General features: G+C 43.5%; 5 protein-coding genes across 5 annotated transcripts in view; 3 read left to right on the top strand and 2 right to left on the bottom strand.

The window, feature by feature from the left end:
* LOC310760877 (olfactory receptor 51G1-like) overlaps window positions 1-19,029 on the bottom strand; it is a 166,317-nt gene that overhangs the window by 80,733 nt on the left and 66,555 nt on the right. The window lies entirely within an intron of this gene.
* The window catches only part of LOC310760833 (uncharacterized protein), a 199,768-nt gene that overhangs the window by 159,309 nt on the left and 21,430 nt on the right, over window positions 1-19,029 (bottom strand). The window lies entirely within an intron of this gene.
* LOC310761839 (olfactory receptor 51H1-like) lies at window positions 3,403-4,347 on the top strand (the record flags this gene model as incomplete). Its single annotated transcript, XM_083612035.1, has 1 exon — window positions 3,403-4,347. One exon carries the CDS (start codon window positions 3,403-3,405, stop codon window positions 4,345-4,347), a length of 945 nt encoding a protein of 314 aa, XP_083468161.1.
* LOC310761838 (olfactory receptor 51H1-like) lies at window positions 10,283-11,299 on the top strand (the record flags this gene model as incomplete). The annotated part of the gene is made up of 1 exon (XM_083612034.1): window positions 10,283-11,299. One exon carries the CDS (start codon window positions 10,283-10,285, stop codon window positions 11,297-11,299), a length of 1,017 nt encoding a protein of 338 aa, XP_083468160.1.
* On the top strand, window positions 17,731-18,684 carry LOC310760883 (olfactory receptor 51H1-like; the record flags this gene model as incomplete). The annotated part of the gene is made up of 1 exon (XM_083610097.1): window positions 17,731-18,684. The coding sequence occupies one exon, from the start codon at window positions 17,731-17,733 to the stop codon at window positions 18,682-18,684; it is 954 nt and encodes a 317-aa protein (XP_083466223.1).

Below are 19,029 nucleotides of genomic sequence, written 5' to 3'. Positions count from 1 at the left end.
CTCCCAGGCCTTCTCTCTGGAATGTGTGGCATTTCAAACGGCCTCTCCTGCAGCCTGATAACAGCTCCCCTCTCTTGCTTCCGCTCCTGCAACTGCTAGTCGAGCTTCAAGGCCGCTTGCATCAATGCCTCCAGGGAACTGGCAGAAGGGTCCATTTCTTGCCAATTCATCTAGCAGGGTTTCACTCAGCCCTGCATGGCAAATGACCACCAAGGCTTCCTGATTCCACACTAGCTTCTGGAACAGCAAACTGAACTCTGTACTGTTCTCCATTACTGAGTTAGACCCCTGCTTCAGCTTCAAAATTTTTTCTTGTACATGCAGATTTCTGCTTCGGTTTGTGATAAGAATTTTATGGTCTTAGATATATGGTAATGTTCATAAGTGTACCAACCAAGCACATACATAGATCAGCACAGGAAGGCCAACCTGGAACCATTTTGATTCCTAAACTGACCAAATTTTTTCTCTGCAAGGTCAAAGTGGAAAAGCCTCCCCATTGTCTTTTCCTTCACAAATCCTGTCTTAAGGGTATGTCTGTGTTTGAATAGAGTGTGAGCCTGTGACATGGCCCAGGAACTAAGTATTTATCACTACAAAAGAATGGCCAGGCTCCCCAGGCAATCCAATCAAGTAACCTGCCAGACAGGAGAAAAACAAGGACAGGAGAAAAACAACATTCAAATTTCTGTTTAGACCCCCTTTTTTGTGATGTAGGTGTGATGTATCTGAGGGGTGGTCTTAGGTTACACCCCTTCTGTGATGTATGCATGATGTTTCTGGGGGTGGTCTTGATCTACAGAGTGGCAATTTCAAAAGTCTTTATAAGGCCTTGTAGGCCATTTTTCTGGGTCCCTCCTCCTCTCCTGCGTGTGGGGGAGCACCCTGTTGCAACAGATCAATAAAGATCAAGCTTACTAGCTGCTTTGCTTCACAATATTCTCTGGTTGGCCTCTGTTATTCTCTCCTACCAATAGGGAACCTATGTAAGGACTTTATATGGGCTCTTGGATACCCCATAAGGGAAAAGGGCAATTTTTGTTTACAACAAGTTCCTGGAATATGGACTCAAGATGAGCCATAAAACTGTCCAATCTCAACAAACAAGGGTGCTGGTTAATCAGTAAGGGGATCACCCAAGGCTGGCAACTCCTTCCAGAAGATTAATTACAAAAAACACACATTCCAGGTCTGTCTATAAATCATCTTGTCTCACCTTGCAGAACATTTACACATTTGCTTTAAACACAAGGAACTTGGAGGTCTCTCCACTGAATTTCAATGGGGGAATGGGGGGGGTCTAACTGAACACCTCTGAGCTTCTGCCCCCAGTCTTCCAAGTTGTGTATTTTGTTGATTTATTATGCTAGTTAATTGATTTACATGTGACCTCCCTCAAAGAGGAATTGTAAATCAATACTGTCTTCCTCTTCCTTCTTCCAGGAAGGTTCAGGAAGAGGTGGGCGGTTGCCACCATCCCTCTTCTGCCCAGTCCCTGACATCATCCTGGAAAAAAGTGACATGCGGGGTGCCACAGGTTTCTATTCAGGGCTCGTTGTTGTTCAACATCTTGATAAATGACTTGGATGAAGGAATGGAGGGGATGCTCATTGAAATTGCAAATGACACTAAAACTGAAGTTTTAGTGAAGAGGGGGTTGGCCAAGATTATCATTCTAAAGACAAATGCAATGAAAAGGATCTGAAAGCAGTTACATGAATTGTAAGTGGCGCACCACAAAGGGATTATACATCACCATGCACTATGATCTGTTTACTAACTGATCCTCTTTTGAACCTTCATGACAAGACCTGGATTCTTTTACCCACATTTTAGGGTTCTTTGTTCTTCAGGGATCAGGGTACCCACTTAAATAATATATGGGGGGCAGGTAAGCCCTGCCCTGCATAATTGATCACACAACACAGTGCACACACACCATTTGAATGGCAATGCCCATCAACTTAAGGGGACAGCCCCATCAAATATTTTATTGGCGTGCCAAAGACCTTTTTGCCCCTAGGAGTTGGTTTCTCTGCCAGGGAGGAGGAGACCTCTCTGTTAAGATATTCTGTACATCTCCTATTTCTCTGGTTATACAAAGGAGAGTAGCAGAGAGTGATGCCTGGAATGCCTCTGAGACAAGAACTCTGGGTCCTTGTGCAGGATCCACAGAGTTTACCTAATACTTGCCACTGGGATTTGCGAGATCTCCTCTCACAGGGTTCAGCAATCGTCTCCCAGTTTGAGGGCAGCTTGTCTCCTTGAGGGAAAAGAGTTTTTCAGTAACTCTTTATACACCATAAATATCAGAGACAGAATCCCTCTTGCAGCAGAACAGGAACGACCTGCGTTGACCTGGGGAGAAAGCATGTTAGCTTCACAGGCTGTGCCATCAAGTCAGGTAAGTGCAAAGGACTGCATGAGCTATCAAGCGTTTTCCTCCGATTGACTTAAGAGGGATTTTCCTCAGTAATGTAAATAAGCTGCCATTCCTACTGGGAGCCAGAAAGAGACGGGGTTTAATGTGGAACTTCATATGGGGGGGAAGGGTTTGGGCTGATCAAGAAAACATATGGTTTCCTGGATCAGGAGTCAATAATCTGGTGGTTGTACTGCTCTGCTCTATCTTGTGGGCGGGGGGGCGGTCTGCTTTCCAGAAAGGAGGAGGAGGAGAAGGACTACACAGCAAAAGGACTATAGGACCACTCAGTGAGGAAGAATGGAAAATTGTGGTGGCCTGCAATTTTTGCTGCATCATCTGTCTGGAGTAGGGGAAAAATGTCCCCCAAGGCCCTTTCCACTCTACACTTCTATGATTCTATGATCACAATCCTCTCATCAACTGGATAGAGCTGCAAAATGAAGGACCTCCATATCAAGGTGTCTTCTCATAAGAGGAGGACATGGGGTGAGATTAGTCCTGTCCTTCCCCAATAATACTATACGTCTAGTGATTTATATCTACCTTTTCTAATTTAAGTATTGCACTGTGATTGTTATTTCAATTTTACAGATGAGAAGTTGGGAGACTGAATATTTGAAATCCACACTCTTATGACCTCCACTCCACTGGTAAGACTTGTGAAACTTTTGGGGATTGATTTTGATGTTGGGGTTGGGGTGTTCTATGGCCAGGGCAGAAGGTGAGATGAAGCAGTAGTCAAGACTGCTGTTCTTTCTTTGAGTAGAGGCTCTGAGACAACTTTTCCTCTTGGACTAAACTGGGAGATTTCTCAATACGTTACAAAATATCTTACATCATGTCACATAAGAATTTTATGACTCTTTAGAACCCATCCACAGAAAGCTCTTGGGGAGGCATGTTCTCCTTCCCCAGGTTCAACATTTTTAACTTTTATTATTCCTTAATATCTTTCCACCAAAAGCACCAGGGGAACGATGTCCTCCACCAGCAGATTCAATGACAGCCTTGTGAGCCACCAAACCTTTGTCCTGATTGGCATCCCTGGGATGAAGGAGAAGAACTCTTGGATGGCCTTCCCACTGTTTGTGCTCTACGCCCTGACTCTGCTTGGGAACATCACAATCCTCCATGTCATCAAGACCCACCAAAGTCTCCATGAGCCCATGTACTTCTTCCTTTCCATGCTCGCCTGCTCGGATCTGGGTCTCTGCATCTCCACCATGCCAACTATTCTGAGTGTGTATTGGTTTGACTCTGGGGAAATCCCACTCAATGGCTGCATCAGCCAGATGTTCTTTATCCATGCCTTGCAAGGGATTGAGTCCGGCATTCTTGTGGCAATGGCTTTTGACCGCTTGATTGCCATCCGTGATCCACTGAGGTACAGTTCACTTATTCCAAATACAGTCATTGTAAAAATAGGTATAGCTATCTTATCCAGAGGTTTCTGTTTTTGTTTCCCATTCCCCTTTCTCATTAAACGGCTCCCTTTCTGCAGATCCAATGTCCTTTCTCACTCCTACTGTCTCCACCAAGATGCCATGAAGTTAGCCTGTGCAGACATAAAGGTCAACATCTTCTATGGTTTGATAATAGCTGTTTGCACTTTAGGGACGGACATTGTTATCATTCTTGCATCATATGTCATGATCCTGAAGACTGTTTTGAGCATTGCCTCTCACAAAGAATGCTTCAAGGCTCTGAACACCTGTGTGGCCCACATTGCTGCCATCCTGATTTTCTATGTCCCAATGATTGGCATTGCTGTGGTACATCGATACGGGAAGCACCTCTCCCCCATTGTCCACATTCTGATGGCCAACACATTTGTTATGGTTCCACCACTTCTCAATCCTGTTGTGTACTGTGTAAAGACCCAACAAATTCGGCAAAGGGTATGGAATATACTGCACTTTTAAAAAAAGTTGGGTTTGATATTTCGACCGAAATAAAATTCAGTGATGAAAGGAAGATATAGTAGTTTATATTTAGGGATAGATGGGTCCATCCCAGGTCATCTCTGTTTTTGTTTTTTGTTTTTTTAAAAAATATGATTTTCAGTTTATTTAAAAAATATTTTAAAAATATGATTTCAATTGTTTTACGATCATTTTAACATTTTGATATTCGACTTCTTTCCTCCTTTTTCTGCGGTTCCTTAAATATATTTTTTATATTTCCTGCATATTCCAAATTAACTTAACTTGTTCATTTATTCATCCACTTTAAATATTTACTCTTATAAAACTGCAGGTCATTACGATAACCCTGCTAATGTTCTTATCTTTTTACACTTCGTTTTTAAATATTCCATAAACCATTTCCATCCTTTTATAAAAAGTTTGTTATCTTGATTTCTTATTCTTCCAGTAAATTTCACCATTTCTGCATATTCCATGTTTTTGTATCAATTCTTCCTTTGCTGGGGCTTCTGCTTCTTTCCATTTTTGGGCAAGTAACATTTTTGCCTCTGTAGTAGCATACATAAATAAGTTTCTATAAAGTTTGTGTAGTTCTGCACCTATAATTCCAAAAAAGGAAAGCTTCTGGGTTTTTTACAAATGTAAAATGTAGAAATGCATCCCAGGTTATTTCTGAATCTGTTTAATATTGAGTCTGTTTTGTCCTTTTTATTCTGATATGTTTAATGGCAGACACTGAGCAATTCTGCACGGATTCCATACACAAAGAAGAAGAAAGATTAATACTTAGGAATAGGGCTGTTGGTGGAGAATAATAATTTTTTTCTTTAAAATTGTATCTTCCTGAAAACTCCATTTTCTTTTGAGCCTGTGGCCTAGCTAAACTGCATGAGCAATATTTACCTCTTACAATGCAGAATGGATTGCTTTTTAGGTAGCAGATGTTTGCTCCAGAACATTGAAAAGAATAAACTGATAATGCCCATGGCAACTGCTGTGTGCAGGAAAGGAGGGTTGGCTAGGCTAGGTGGTTATGCTTAAACCTGAATTGATAGCACAATGGAGATATTCATCATAGAGAGATGAGAGAGGAGGCTGATGGATCCAATGGGTTTCCAGATGGCTCTGGGAGATTTCCTGGCTGATATCACTGGAGCTCCTGGCAAAGACCTGGCCAACTTCTGGAACATCCAGATGGCTCAGGCCATTGATATGATCACCCCAGAGTGCCCTTTCCCACCTCACGGAGCCCCTTGGCTCCCTGGTATACTCCAGTGCATAGGATGAGGAAACATACTGGAAGATGTCTTGAACATGAGTGGAGGAGAGATTTGGTCAAATGCAATGGGGAGGACTCATCATTGAGCCTACCTAGAGGCAGTGAAGACAGCAAAGAAGGCATACTTTGCTGCCTCCATTGAATCCTCACTAAGCCATCCAGCAGATTGTCTAGTGTTCTTTGCAAAGCATTTTGAGGATAAAATCACTTTCATGCACCAAGATCTTGACTCCACTGTTTTAGCAGCTGAAACTCAAGGGGTGTCCAGAGCACAGTCTAGTCCTGTTGTATTGCATGAGCTTCAGTTGGTGAGGCTCAAGGATGTAGACAAGGTGCTTGGATCGGTCAGGGTGACGCTCTAGACCAGGCATGGCCAAACTTGGCCACCCAGCTGTTTTGGGACTACAACTCCCATCATCCCTAGCTAACAGGACCAGTGGTCAGGGATGATGGGAATTGCAGTCCCAAAAGAGCTGGAGGGCCAAGTTTGGCCATGCCTGCTCTAGACCTTTGCCTCTCTTGGCTGGTAAAAGCCAGCAGGGTGTGGGTGTTAGTTTCTGTTTGCCACTGTGTAGTGTTTTGGAGTCACAAGACTCTGTTTTGCATTCCACACATGCCATACTGTTGGAAGTCTCAAGGAAGACAGGAGACGGATGTGACGTTACTGATTTCCTGTTCCTTTGTTGTTCAGTTGCTCTCTGCTCTCACAGAGAGAGGATGTATATTTATTTTCTGTCTGCATAGCTTAGAAAATAAATCATAGCGATGTAGCCATAAATCTCATCACTTCCATGTGCTGCTTTGATTCTCTGCTGAATGGGGGATGTGCCTGGAGCCTTGTCAGAGGCTCAGGTCGTCAATCACGTCGGAGGCGATTCCGGAGGACTTGGCCGGAGGAGGAATCTCCGCTCGACCGAGCTGATAAAGCTCATCCTCCTCTGCTTGGTGAATCGTACCTTCCTGCGGAGTAAAGGACACGGACAGGTGTTTGTCTTTGCAGACGTGCCGGGTCACTCCTGAGTCAACGATGAAGAAAGATCTAGACGTCTTCCGGACCTTTGGAGTGTAGCATGAGACCATAACCTTGTGTTGCGTTGTCTTGGACTTCTGACCTTTGCCTTTGCCTTTTCCACGCGAGCTGGCTGGGTCAAGAAGGTGATCAATGCCTCTTTAGGAGAGGGGGTGGTCCCTGCCTGTTTGAAGGGGCACATCTTTAAAGAGACACAGCTTCAGGCGCCAAGCAAAAACATTCCTCTTCAACCAGGCCTTTGACTGATTAACACCCAATGACTTTTAAAAGTGTTGAGGGGGGTGGAGCAATATTGGGTTGTTGTCTTCTTCTTCTTCTTCTTCTTCTTCTTCTTCTTCTTCTTCTTCTTCTTCTTCTTCTTATGTATCCTGTGGTTTTTATCCTGTATTTTTATGTTGTGAACTGCCCTGAGATCTAAGGATGAAGAACGGTATACAAATGTAATAAATAACTCCATTTGACTGATTAATTGCCACCTGTGATCCACTGACATGCAGATCACTTCTCCCAAATTCTTTAACTGCAACATTTGGTGCAGCTATCTTGTTCAGAGGTCTTGCTTTGTGCTTTCTATTTCCTTTTCTTATTAAATGGCTCCCTTTCTGTAGATCCAATGTCGTTTCTCACTCTGACTGGTGAAAACAACTTCTTTAACCAAAAGTGGATTGATTAAGTCAGGCCAAATCAAACATGCTCATAAACACAATATCTAGACAGGACTCCCCTGCAGATCCCAGGGCCTGACCTGGCAGAAATGGGGAGAGGGGCTCCATCAGGTACTTGGTTCTCAGGTTGTGTGGGGCTTTGTACATTAAAAAAAAAACCACATTGGCCCCGGTTGCAAATAGGCAAACACACAGTTCACACACGGTTGGTGTTACATGATCCCTTTCTGTTGCACCACTTGCAATGCATGCAGCAGACTTTGGAATCCACTGCAACTCCTGGACTATCCTGAAGGGTAGCTCCTCGTAGAGTGAACTGTAGCAATCCAGTTGCAAAAGCCATAAGAGTATAGGTCCATGTGCCCCATAATTGTCCTTCTCTGGTCAAGCCCTGCATCTAGGAGCGGAACCCCTTCTTGAGGTGTCTTGTCTGTGGCATCAGGTATCAGTAACGAAAAACCTCTAGGTCTCACCTCAGCCATAGAATCAAGGACCAAATGAAGCTGAGTTTCTTTGCCCTTTATGTGCTCTGCAAATTTCCCCTGTATGGGGCTAAGTCGTTGTGATTTAAATAGGATTTCTCAGCTCTGCGTGGATAGTTTTTCCCATTTTTATGCTCTTAGCCTCATTCATCTTCATTTTTTGTCATATTTGGTTAAGTTCTACTAAGTAGAACTCATGTGCACCCATCAAAGCTGAATGTTGGAAGATTTGGTGCAGTTAAAACAAATAACTCATTTGAGCAATGCAGAGTTAAACTGTGGAACTCTCTCCCACTGGAGGCAATGATACCCACCAACTTGGATGGCTTTAAAGGAGGATTAGACAACAACAAGAAGAAGAAGAGTTTGGATTTGATATCCCGCCTTTCACTCCCCTTCAGGAGTCTCAAAGTGGCTAACATTCTCCTTTCCCTTCCTCCCCCACAACAAACACTCCGTGAGGTAAGTGGGGCTGAGAGACTTCAAAGAAGTGTGACTAGCCCAAGGTCACCCAGCAGCTGCATGTGGAGGAGCGGAGACTCGAACCCGGTTCCCCAGATTACAAGACTACCGCTCTTAACCACTACACCACACTGGCTCTCACATGGAGAAGAGGCACTCCTGCAGCATTGCTTTTTCTGGTTTGATGAAGATATGGTGAGTTTTTCTTAAAGTATTGAAAAGCAACTTTTTAATGATTTTATTGTGTGTGTATACCACCATCCTACAGGTTGAGCGATGGAATATGAATGAAATGTACTAACTAACTAACTAACTAACTATCACTGTTCTCGCAGCTGACAATTGTTTGTTTACTACTTGAAACTCTTTTAGAGTTTACAGCAATGTCATTCTTTTACCCAGACCCAGATTTTAGGGGTCTTCAGATCTGCATGGAGAATGAGACCTCCCTGTTAGGATAGTCTGTCTGCATCCCACTTCTCTGGTTATACAAAAGAGGGGAGCGCCGAGTGATCTCTGGAATGCCTCTGAGAGCGGAACTGCAAGTCCTTGCACAGGATGCCTGGATGTGTCCTTCTACTTGCAGCAGGGATTTCAGAGATCTCCTCCCAATGGGGTTCAGCAATTTTCTAGTGGTTCGGGAGTAGCTGGCCTCTCTGAGGAAAAACATTCTTGCTATAACCCTTTGTGCATTAAAAAGCACAGATGGGATCCCTCTTGGAGCAGCAAAGACAGGCTCAGCATCCCTCTGGGAAGAAATCATGTCAGGTACACAGCCTGTGCCATAAAGTCGGGTAAGTGCAGCAGACACCATGAGACACGAAGGAGAGAGAGAGTTTTCCATTGATCAGCTTCAGAGAGGTCTTCCTCAATCAAGAGGCCACGAGATGATGGAAACTGTTCTGATTTTATTCTCATGCTTTATGTTATATCATATTTGGGGGGTTGTAAATATTGTGCATATCAGAGTTCTTGCTAATTGTTAGTTTCAGGTAATAAGAAAATAACAGTGACACGCTTATGGGAAGCTATCACATACCTGAAGTACTGTGGTATCACTGCTGAATTTTGATGAGAATAATTATTATCTTTCCCAATACGGTTATTATGGTCCTTATCATGCAACTTAAAATGCTGCAATTCATACTGGGTCAGCCAGAGAGAGACTGGGATTCAATGTGGAATTTCATATTGGGGGATGGTTTGGGCCAGTCAGGAAAAACAGCTGGCTCCTGGAACAGGAGACTATAATTTGGAGTTTGCACTGCTTTTCTGTTGCTTATTGTGAACAGGAGCATTGCCCAGGGATATAGAGGACAAGGTCTACAGAACAAGGGAATGGTAGAAGCTTTCGTTTGAGAACTGTAGCTTATATGAAGCCTGACTGTTTCAGACAGGAAAAAACATTAACAACCTCTTAAAGAAAAACAGATTTATGTAAGATTTCCTGCACTCTTTAATATTTATTTATCTTCCTCTGCAAATAGCTTTGTGGTTCTTATCTTCTGCAAGCAAAATCTAATTTCAGCACTTTTTATTCAGTGTTGTTTGTATTTTTGTTAAAAATTACTCTATCAATATTCTCTTTCTTCATATTTCAGCTTCTGATCATCTCTGGTCATGTTCCTCTTGCCCACTGGATGGGGCTGTAAAAAGGACCTCCGTTTCAAGGTGTCTTCGAAGAAGAGCAAGAGGAGGGGTGACTGCTACCCAATCCTTCCCTTGTACAGCTATACATGCAGTCATTTGGACAGATAATTTCTAATTCAGCAATGTCACTGTATTTTTTATTTCTGTTTTGCAGATGAGAAACTGGCAATTTTTATGACAGGGTTGGAGTGTTATTTGGCCAGGATAGGAGGTGAACTGAAGCAGCATTCAGGACTGTTCTTCCTTCCTTGAATAGAGGATCTAACACAAATTTTGCTGTTGAATTAAAATGGGATAAGTATCCCCTTTCATAAAGGCAATATGACATTGATAGAATCTGTAAGGTTGTAGAAAAATCTCTAATATGCAGATCACTTTTAGGACTCCTTCAAGTCCTTTCACCAAAAGCACTTGGGGGATGATTTCACTTCTGACCAACTCCAATGACAGCATTATGAGCCACCAAACCTTTGTCCTGATTGGCATCCCTGGGATGCAGGAGAAGAACTCTTGGGTGGCCTTCCCACTGTTTGTGCTCTACGCCCTGACTCTGCTTGGGAACATCACGATCCTCTATGTCATCAAGACTGACCAAAGCCTCCATGAGCCCATGTACTTCTTCCTATGCATGCTCGCCTGCTCGGATCTGGGCCTCTGCATATCCACCTTGCCAACTATGCTGGGGGTCTATTGGTTTGACTCTGGGGAAATCCCATTCAATGCCTGCATCAGCCAGATGTTCTTTATCCATATATTACAAGCAATAGAGTCTGGCATTCTTGTGGCAATGGCTTTTGACCGCTTGATTGCCATCCGTGGTCCCCTGAGATACAGGTCACTGCTCTCAAATTCAGTCATTGCAAAAATAGGTATAGCTATCTTGTCCAGAGGTCTCTGTGTCTGCTTCCCGTTCCCCTTTCTCATTAAACGGCTCCCTTTCTGCAGATCCAATGTCCTTTCTCACTCCTACTGTCTCCACCAAGATGCCATGAAGTTAGCCTGCGCAGACACAAGAGTCAACGTTTTATATGGTTTGATCGCAGTCATGTGCACAGTACTGTTGGATGCTCTTGTCATTCTTGTATCTTATATTCTGATCCTGAAGACAGTTTTGAGCATTGCTTCTCGAAAAGGGTGTCTGAAGGCTCTCAACACCTGTGTGGCCCACATTTCTGCCATCTTGATCTTCTACGTCCCAATGATTGGCATCACAGTGGTACATCGATACGGGAAGCACCTTTCTCCCATTGTCCACATGCTGATGGCCAACATATTTGTTGCTGTCCCACCACTTCTCAATCCTTTTGTGTACAGTGTGAAGACCCCGCAGATTCGGCAAAGGATAGGCAACATATTGCAGCTGAAAAGAACTGGGGGTTGATATTTCTCCCAAAGGAGAATTCTGCCATAAGAGGAAGATAAAGTGTTTGTGTTTTATAATTAGGGATAAATGGATCCATCTCATGTCACTTCTGTATCTGTGCACCTTTTTTGCCTTTGTGCAAGAAGGATGGGAAGCTTCTCCCCGTTGCTTTGACAGTGGCAGTTCATTGCCACTCAGCAATTCCTCATACCCTCCAAAATCTCCAATGGTCTACCATCATACTGCCTTGCCACAGAGGATGGAAGATTTCTGGGGTGATTTTTGCACCGCTTCTGGGCCTGCAGTGGGGGCAGGTTTTGCCAAGACCTAGGTATGCCTCTGCCTCTCTAATAACTAGTCTGCTTTGTCCTTTCCTCAATTTTATTTTCTTACAAAGAAATCCTAAACAATGCCACAGTTTCCATACAAAATATAATCTATGCTTACTTACGAGTAGGGCTCAAAGGTGCTGTCAATTTACCTTTTGATGTGTATTCTTTAAACCAAGGGGTTTCTCCCATCATGTTGCTGTTCACATTTGGCATTAAAAGAAATGGAATTCATTTTGTTGGTTCTTCTTCTTCTTCAACCTGCTGTCTCACTTCAACGTTCTGCCCAACAGGAAGCACAAGTCCCACCGTCTCTCCATCCCTATGTTGCTCTGCAGGCTTAGCAGGGACACTCTCTTAGCTTAGAGGAAAAAGTGGGTAAGAGGTGACATGAAAGAAGTCTATAAAACGATGCCCAGCATGGAGAAAGTTTTTATCCCTTTCTCATAACGCTAAAACTCATGGACACCCATTTATTTATTATTCTTTATACCCTGCCCATCTGGCTGAGTTTCCCCAACCACTCTGGGCAGCCCCCAGCAAAATATCAAAACACAGTAATGTATTGTTTTTAATACTTGATTGGGAACCGCCCAGAGTGGTTGGGGAAACTCAGCCAGATGGGCGGGGTATAAATAATAAATTGTTGTTGTTATTATTATTATTATTATTATTATTATTATTATTATTATTATTATTACTATCAAACATTAAAAGTTTCCCTAAACAGGGCTGCCTTCAGATGTCATCTAAAAGTCTGGTAGTTGTTGTTCTCTTTGACATCTGATGGGAGGGCGTTCCACAGGGCAGGTGCCACTACTGAGAAGGCCCTCTGCCTGGTTCCCTGTAACTTGGCTTCTCGCAGTGAGGGAACCACCAGAAGGCCCTCGGATCTGGACCTCAGTGTCCAGGTAGAATGATGGGGTGGAGACACTCCTTCAGGGATACTGGGCCAAGGCCGTTTAGGGCTTTAAAGGTCAGCACCAACACTTTGAATTGCGATCGGAAACATACTTGGAGCCAATGTAGGTCTTTCAAGACCGGTGTAATATGGCCTCGGCGGCCGCTCCCAGTCCCCAGTCTAGCTGCCGCATTCTGGATTAGTTGTAGTTTCCAGGTCACCTTCAAAGGTAGCCCTACGTAGAGCGCATTGCAGTAGTCCAAGTGGGATTGAAGTGGAATGCTGCAAGATTTAGGGCAGATAAAAGGAAGTCCTTCTTCACACAGCACAGAGTTAAACTGTGGAACTGGCTCCCAGCCCCATAGGAGGCAGTGATGGCCTCCAACTCAGGTGGCTTTAAAGTGGAGCTGCCTTATTTTAAAATGTGAAAATCTGGACACAAAAGTTGTTGAGATTTTTTCCCCAACAGATGAATCCCAGATATGTCCGAGAAAACTCAGACCTATGACAGCCATATTTAAAAGAGGATTCATGGAAGAGGAGAGGACTATCGATGGCTACTAGCCATGATAGCTGTTGTCTGCCTCCATAGTTGGAGGCAGTAAGGCTTCTGAACACCAGTTGTTGGGAATGACAGGAGCAGAGAGGGCTCTGGGGCTTCGTTTCCAGCTTATGGGTTTCAATGTGAGAGCCGGAGGCTGGACAAGATTGGCCATTGGCTTAACCCAACAGCCTCTTCTTATGTTCTTCTTGACTGGTCCCAGCCACCTCACAGGAGCCAGAGACAGACACACACCCATCACCTTGGTCTAGGAAGAGTCAAAAGAGAAGGAAGCAGTGGGCTCAGCCCACCAGGAAGAGCGAGAAGCTGCAGAAACCCTTAGAGCCTTAGCAGCCCAGGGGCGTAGTGCGGGGCATGCCAGAGGGGCAGTGCCCCCGGGCTCAGGTTTTTGAGGGGGTGCAAAACAGGTGCCCCCAAGGCAGGCCAGTGCTCCTCTCCCAGCACTGGAGGAACCAGCGCTCACAGAGAGGAGCACCAGGCTGTGCTGTGCTGGGGGCGCCAATAGGCGGGTGCCTGCTTTATGCCCCCCAAGTGCCACGTCGTCTGACTGGGCTCTCTATTGTAAATGCACCCTTCAAGGGGCATGTGGCTGTTCTGCCCTTTTCACACCTCTCTCTCTGGATCCACTCAGAGAGGTAGGTTGAGACCTCCTGGTTAAGATATTCTGTCTGTGTTATGTACAGTGGTACCTCTGGTTGCAAACGGGATCCCTTCCTGAGGCCTGTTTGCAACATGAGCAGAATGCAACCCTTATCTGTGCGTCTGAGTGTGCGCACACCACAATTCGCCACTTCTGCGCATGCACGTGATATCATTTTGCGCATCTGCGCATGCGCGAGCCGCGAAACCCAGAAGTAACCCTTTCCGGTACTTCCAGGCCGCCGTGGGATGCAGCCTGAAAAATCGCAACCTGAAGCAAACGTAACATGAGGTGTGACTGTACTGAGTTTGGTTCCTAGTACAATGGGCAGGTAGGATCTTGGAATGCAGCAACCTGATTCATCTGCAGGAGTAGCCCAATCAGGCTCCAAGAGGGGAGTTGAATCAGCCGGTCACACATTATTTGTGTAAATAATGTATATATAGCCAGAGGTTTGGGGGAAAATTTGCACTGTTGTACTATGAGCTGAAATAAAGAGCATGAAATCAATACTCCACTCTGAGCATATTTCCATCTGCATCCCACTTCTCGGGTGTTAAGGAACAAGGGAGCACAGAGTGGTCTCCAGAACACCTCTGAGAACAGAATTGCAGGTCCCTTCACAGGATCCTTGGGGATTCTCTAATAACTGCTGCTGGGATTTCAGAGATCTCCTCCCAGTGGGTTCAGCAGTTCTGGGCACCTAAGCCCCATGGTGTCACTTCCCAGAGGAAAAACAGTTTTTCTACCACGCTTATTGCCATGAACATCACAGGCAGGAGCAGGCAGGTTCCATGTTCACCCAGGTCAGGTTCACAGCCTGTGCCATAAAGTCAGGTAAGGGCAAAGGACTTGTTGAGATACAAAGCATGTGAGTTTTCCTTTGACTGAGCTCAGAGGGGTTTTCCTCAGTCATGAGGCTATAAGATGATCGAGAGGGTTTACACTTGCTTTTTGTTCCAATGTTCCGTGTTAAATATTGTGTATACCAGAGGCATTTTTGTTAATTGTTAGCAGCAAGTAACAATTAAATAATAGTCTAATATCCATATCCATATGGAAAAGCAACATATGCCTCTGTACTACTGCTGATCTTTGATGATAATCATGCTTCTCATTATCAATATGATTATTATGAACATTATCACCATTATCATTTCTATCATTTGAGTGAAAATGCTGCAATTGCTACTGGGCAGGCCAGAGAGAAAGTGGGATTTAATGTGTAATTCCATATTGGAAGAGTCCATTTGCTGCCCAGGACTACGGAGGACAATGGAAGCTGTAAACAAGTGTAAAAAGAATCTTTTAGCTTTGATTGCTTTATCGGTTTGATTTCTTCCCCATCCTTCACCACATAGTCCCAGGGAAGGTTGTGACCAGAAAGTATACAAAGAAAGATGAAATATGCAAACAACAGTTGAAAACAGTTCCATATGTTTAAAATTTCCAAATGATGGTGTTTGTTACTGAGTTGAATAGGATCCAAACTGCAGCAGTCTGATTGGTCCTAGAACAATAGGATTCAGAATGCAGCAGTCTGATTGGTCCTAGAACAATGCAGCAGTATGATTGGTTGGCAGGAACCACCCAATCATGCTCCAGATAGAAGTGAATCCACAACCTGATTGGCTTACAGTAGAATTCCGGAATTAGCCAATCATGTGCAGCCCATTGTGTAAATAATGTATATAAAGCAGATACTTTGAGGGGACTTTCATTCATTCCTCCTCACCACTATGAGCTGAATAAAGAGCATGAAATCACTTTGCGACTCTGAGTATATTTCAGATTCCAATATAAAAACCATACGGAGATTTAGGAACAAATTCATTTATACAAACACTCTAAAAGTGCAGATGCCAACTGGGACTGAAGAGGAGGGTCTTTGGTAGGTGCCCAAATGCCAACAGAGGCAGCGCTGTCTCCTACTGAAGAACAGGCCATTCCAAAGGGACACTGAGTCCCATTCAGGAGGCAATTCCAGAGGTCCGTTTCCTTCATTGTGCAGATCCCACATCTTGCTAAGATGGTATCTGCAGGATGTCCCAGTCTACATATATAAAGGGTGAGTTGATCATTCAGGTTATCTTATTCCCAACCTATATCAAGCAGAACACGCCAGTACATGCACTTCACACAGGGCCTGGAAGAAATTCTCCCTGCTTTTCAGTATAATTTTATACTGGATTAGATCTTTCTGCTCCATCTTTCCCACAGACATTTTCTGTTGCTGTGATTTATCATTGGGCATCTCCAGACCACCAATATTTCAGGTGAGTGCTTCAACCACACACCAGAAATTTCAGTTTACACATTTAAGGTGGGAATGCTCTATCACCCCAGAACAACAAATCTACTTCTTATATATATTTATTTAAAAAACAGACTGTTTGCAATTTGGAAAGTGACAGGGAAATGTCTTGAAAAGTGCAGGATGAACAAATGAGTGACTGACAGATGAGCAAGGGCTCTGAATGCAAATCAGGATGAATGCAGGATAAATATGCGTTCTCTTATAACCACCTCACAAACGAAGCAGAATGAAAATGCAGTCACTAACCTCTCTGTCAGATTTGCACAAGCAACTCAAGATGAATCCTCAATAAATCGGTCATCTAGAGGGGCCCTTTGTTACTCCTTTGAGAAGATCTTGCTTCTCTCTTATCGCAACAGGCCCATCTTAGGACTGAGGTATGAATAGAGGCGGCTTTTTCTAGGCTTCGGACTATGGACGGCTTTGAATAAGTTTAGTTGTAAAAGGCTACTTTTTCCTTCTCCTTCCATACTTCATTTTATTCTGTTTTATTTTTACGCTTGCATGTTCTAAATCTTGCAGGTTTTAGCCACTTTTCCTCATGCAGATTCACATCTTATTTTCCCAGATCGTCATCATAATTACTGTTTTTATCTATTGTATTTGTCTACTGCTCTTCACCCAACATCAGAGGGAGCTTCACAACGTAACATTACAAAATAAGGCAAAATGCATAACCAAAACAAAAAAGCACACCAAAGACTCCACTCCCACAAATGTTTAAAAGACCAGAGATTGTTCAACCACCCAGAAGCCTGGTGTTAGAGAAACATTTTCACCTGGTGCCTAAAGGTATGTTATCCTGGTATCCTAGTTTTTCTTCCTTCATCCATTCTTAATATTCATTTCTACTCATTTCTACTCATTCGTACATTTTTGTTTTTATGTACACAATTATAAAATCAGTCAATATCTGCCCCCGCCCCCCGATTCCAGCCTCTGGTCATATCTGGTCACATCCCTTTCGCTCAGTGGGTGTTTCAGTTTCAAGGTTGTCTTCTCAGAAGAGGAATCATAGACTTGTAGAGATGGGAGGAACCTCAAGGGTGAAGGAATGGCAGCCAAAGCATCCATGACAGATGGCTGCCCAACCTGTTCTTTAAAGGGGGGGCAGGAGAAGATGGGATGAGACTTGTCCCCCCCCCCGTTTCTTATGCTGCTATACATTTAGTCATTTAGATATATCATTTCTATGTCAGCAGTTACACTGTGATTGTTATTCCAAATCTGCAGATGAGAAATTGAGAAACAATGAATTTCCCAAGGCCACAAAAGCCAGCACCAACTTGACAAAAGCAAGCAAACAGGTATAGAAACTTTAAATAATAAAAGAGATGAACTGGTTGGAGTTGGGAGACTGTTGAGGACTGAAATTGATGATGGTGGTGGTGGTGATGATGATAATACTGTACTTTTATTATTTCTATCCCGCCCATCTGGCTGGGTTTCCCCAACCACTCTGGGCAGTCCCCAACAGAGGACTAAAAGCAGAATAAAACTTCAGACATTAAAAATAGGGTTCTTAGTTGACCATCATAAAAGGAGAATTTAGCACTGATTTTAGGACTGTTTCTCCTTCTTTGAATGGAGGCTCTAATAGCAACATTTCATGTTGGATTGAAGCAGGATATCAGAATCTCTAACGTTCAGATCAATTTTGTTACTCCTTAGAATCTTTCTACAACAACACCAGGGGAATCATGTCCTCCATCACCAGATTCAACGAGAGTCTTGTGAGCCACCAAACCTTTGTCTTGATTGGCATCCCTGGGATGCAGGAAAAGAACTCTTGGATGGCCTTCCCATTGTTTGTGCTCTATGCCCTGACTCTGCTTGGGAACATCATGATCCTCTATGTCATCAAGATTGACCCAAGCCTCCATGAGCCCATGTACTTCTTCCTTTCCATGCTTGCCTGCTCGGATCTGGGCCTCTGCATCTCCACCTTGCCAACTATGCTGGGGGTCTATTGGTTTGACTCCAGAGAAATCCCATTCAATGCTTGCATCAGCCAGATGTTCTTTATCCATATACTTCAAGAGATAGAGTCTGGCATTCTTGTGGCAATGGCATTTGACCGCTTGATTGCCATCCGTGATCCACTGAGATACAAATCACTTCTATCGAATTCAGTCATTGCAAAAATAGGTATAGCTATCTTGTCCAGAGGTTTCTGTTTTTGTTTCCCATTCCCCTTTCTCATTAAACGGCTCCCTTTCTGCAGATCCAATGTCCTTTCTCACTCCTACTGTCTCCACCAAGATACCATGAAGTTAGCCTGCGCAGGCATAAAAGTCAACATCATATATGGCTTGGTTGTAGTCATGTGCACTGTAATGCTGGATGTTCTGATCATTCTTGTATCTTATATTCTGATCCTGAAGACAGTTTTGAGCATTGCTTCTCGAAAAGAGTGTCTGAAAGCTCTCAACACCTGTGTGGCCCACATTTCTGCCATCTTGATCTTCTACATCCCAATGATTGGCATCAGTGTGGCACATCGATTTGGGAAGCACCTTTCCCCCATTGTCCACATGCTGATGGCCAACATATTTGTTGCTGTTCCACCACTTCTCAATCCCATTGTGTACAGTGTGAAGACCCAGCAGATTCGGCAAAGGATAGGCAACATTTTGCAATTTAAAAATAAGTAGGTGTTGATATTGCTTCTGAAGAAGAAGATAAAGTGGTTTACAATTAGGGATAGATGGATTAATTTTGAGTCTTTTCCATATCTCTTTAATAAGTATTCTGTTTTTTCCTTTTAATGTGTTGATTTTTTAAATGGAAGATTTTGCACAGTTTCTGTTAAAAGTTTTTTCCCCAATGAATACTTCCAAGTAGGGCATTAAGCTGTTTATTTCCATCACGATGTTCATTCATTAAAGAAATTGCCCCCCCGATGTATACTCAATCATTTCTTTGAATGAGATTTATTTACATATTGTGAAAGATGGGATTCCACAAAATATTCAACTTCAATAAAGCATTTGATAGAT

Source organism: Podarcis filfolensis, assembly GCF_964270895.1.
Source record: "Podarcis filfolensis genome assembly, chromosome: 4".
NCBI lineage: Eukaryota > Metazoa > Chordata > Lepidosauria > Squamata > Lacertidae > Podarcis > Podarcis filfolensis.
Note: the sequence above shows the minus strand (reverse complement) of the source record. Positions and strands in the feature narration are given on the sequence as shown.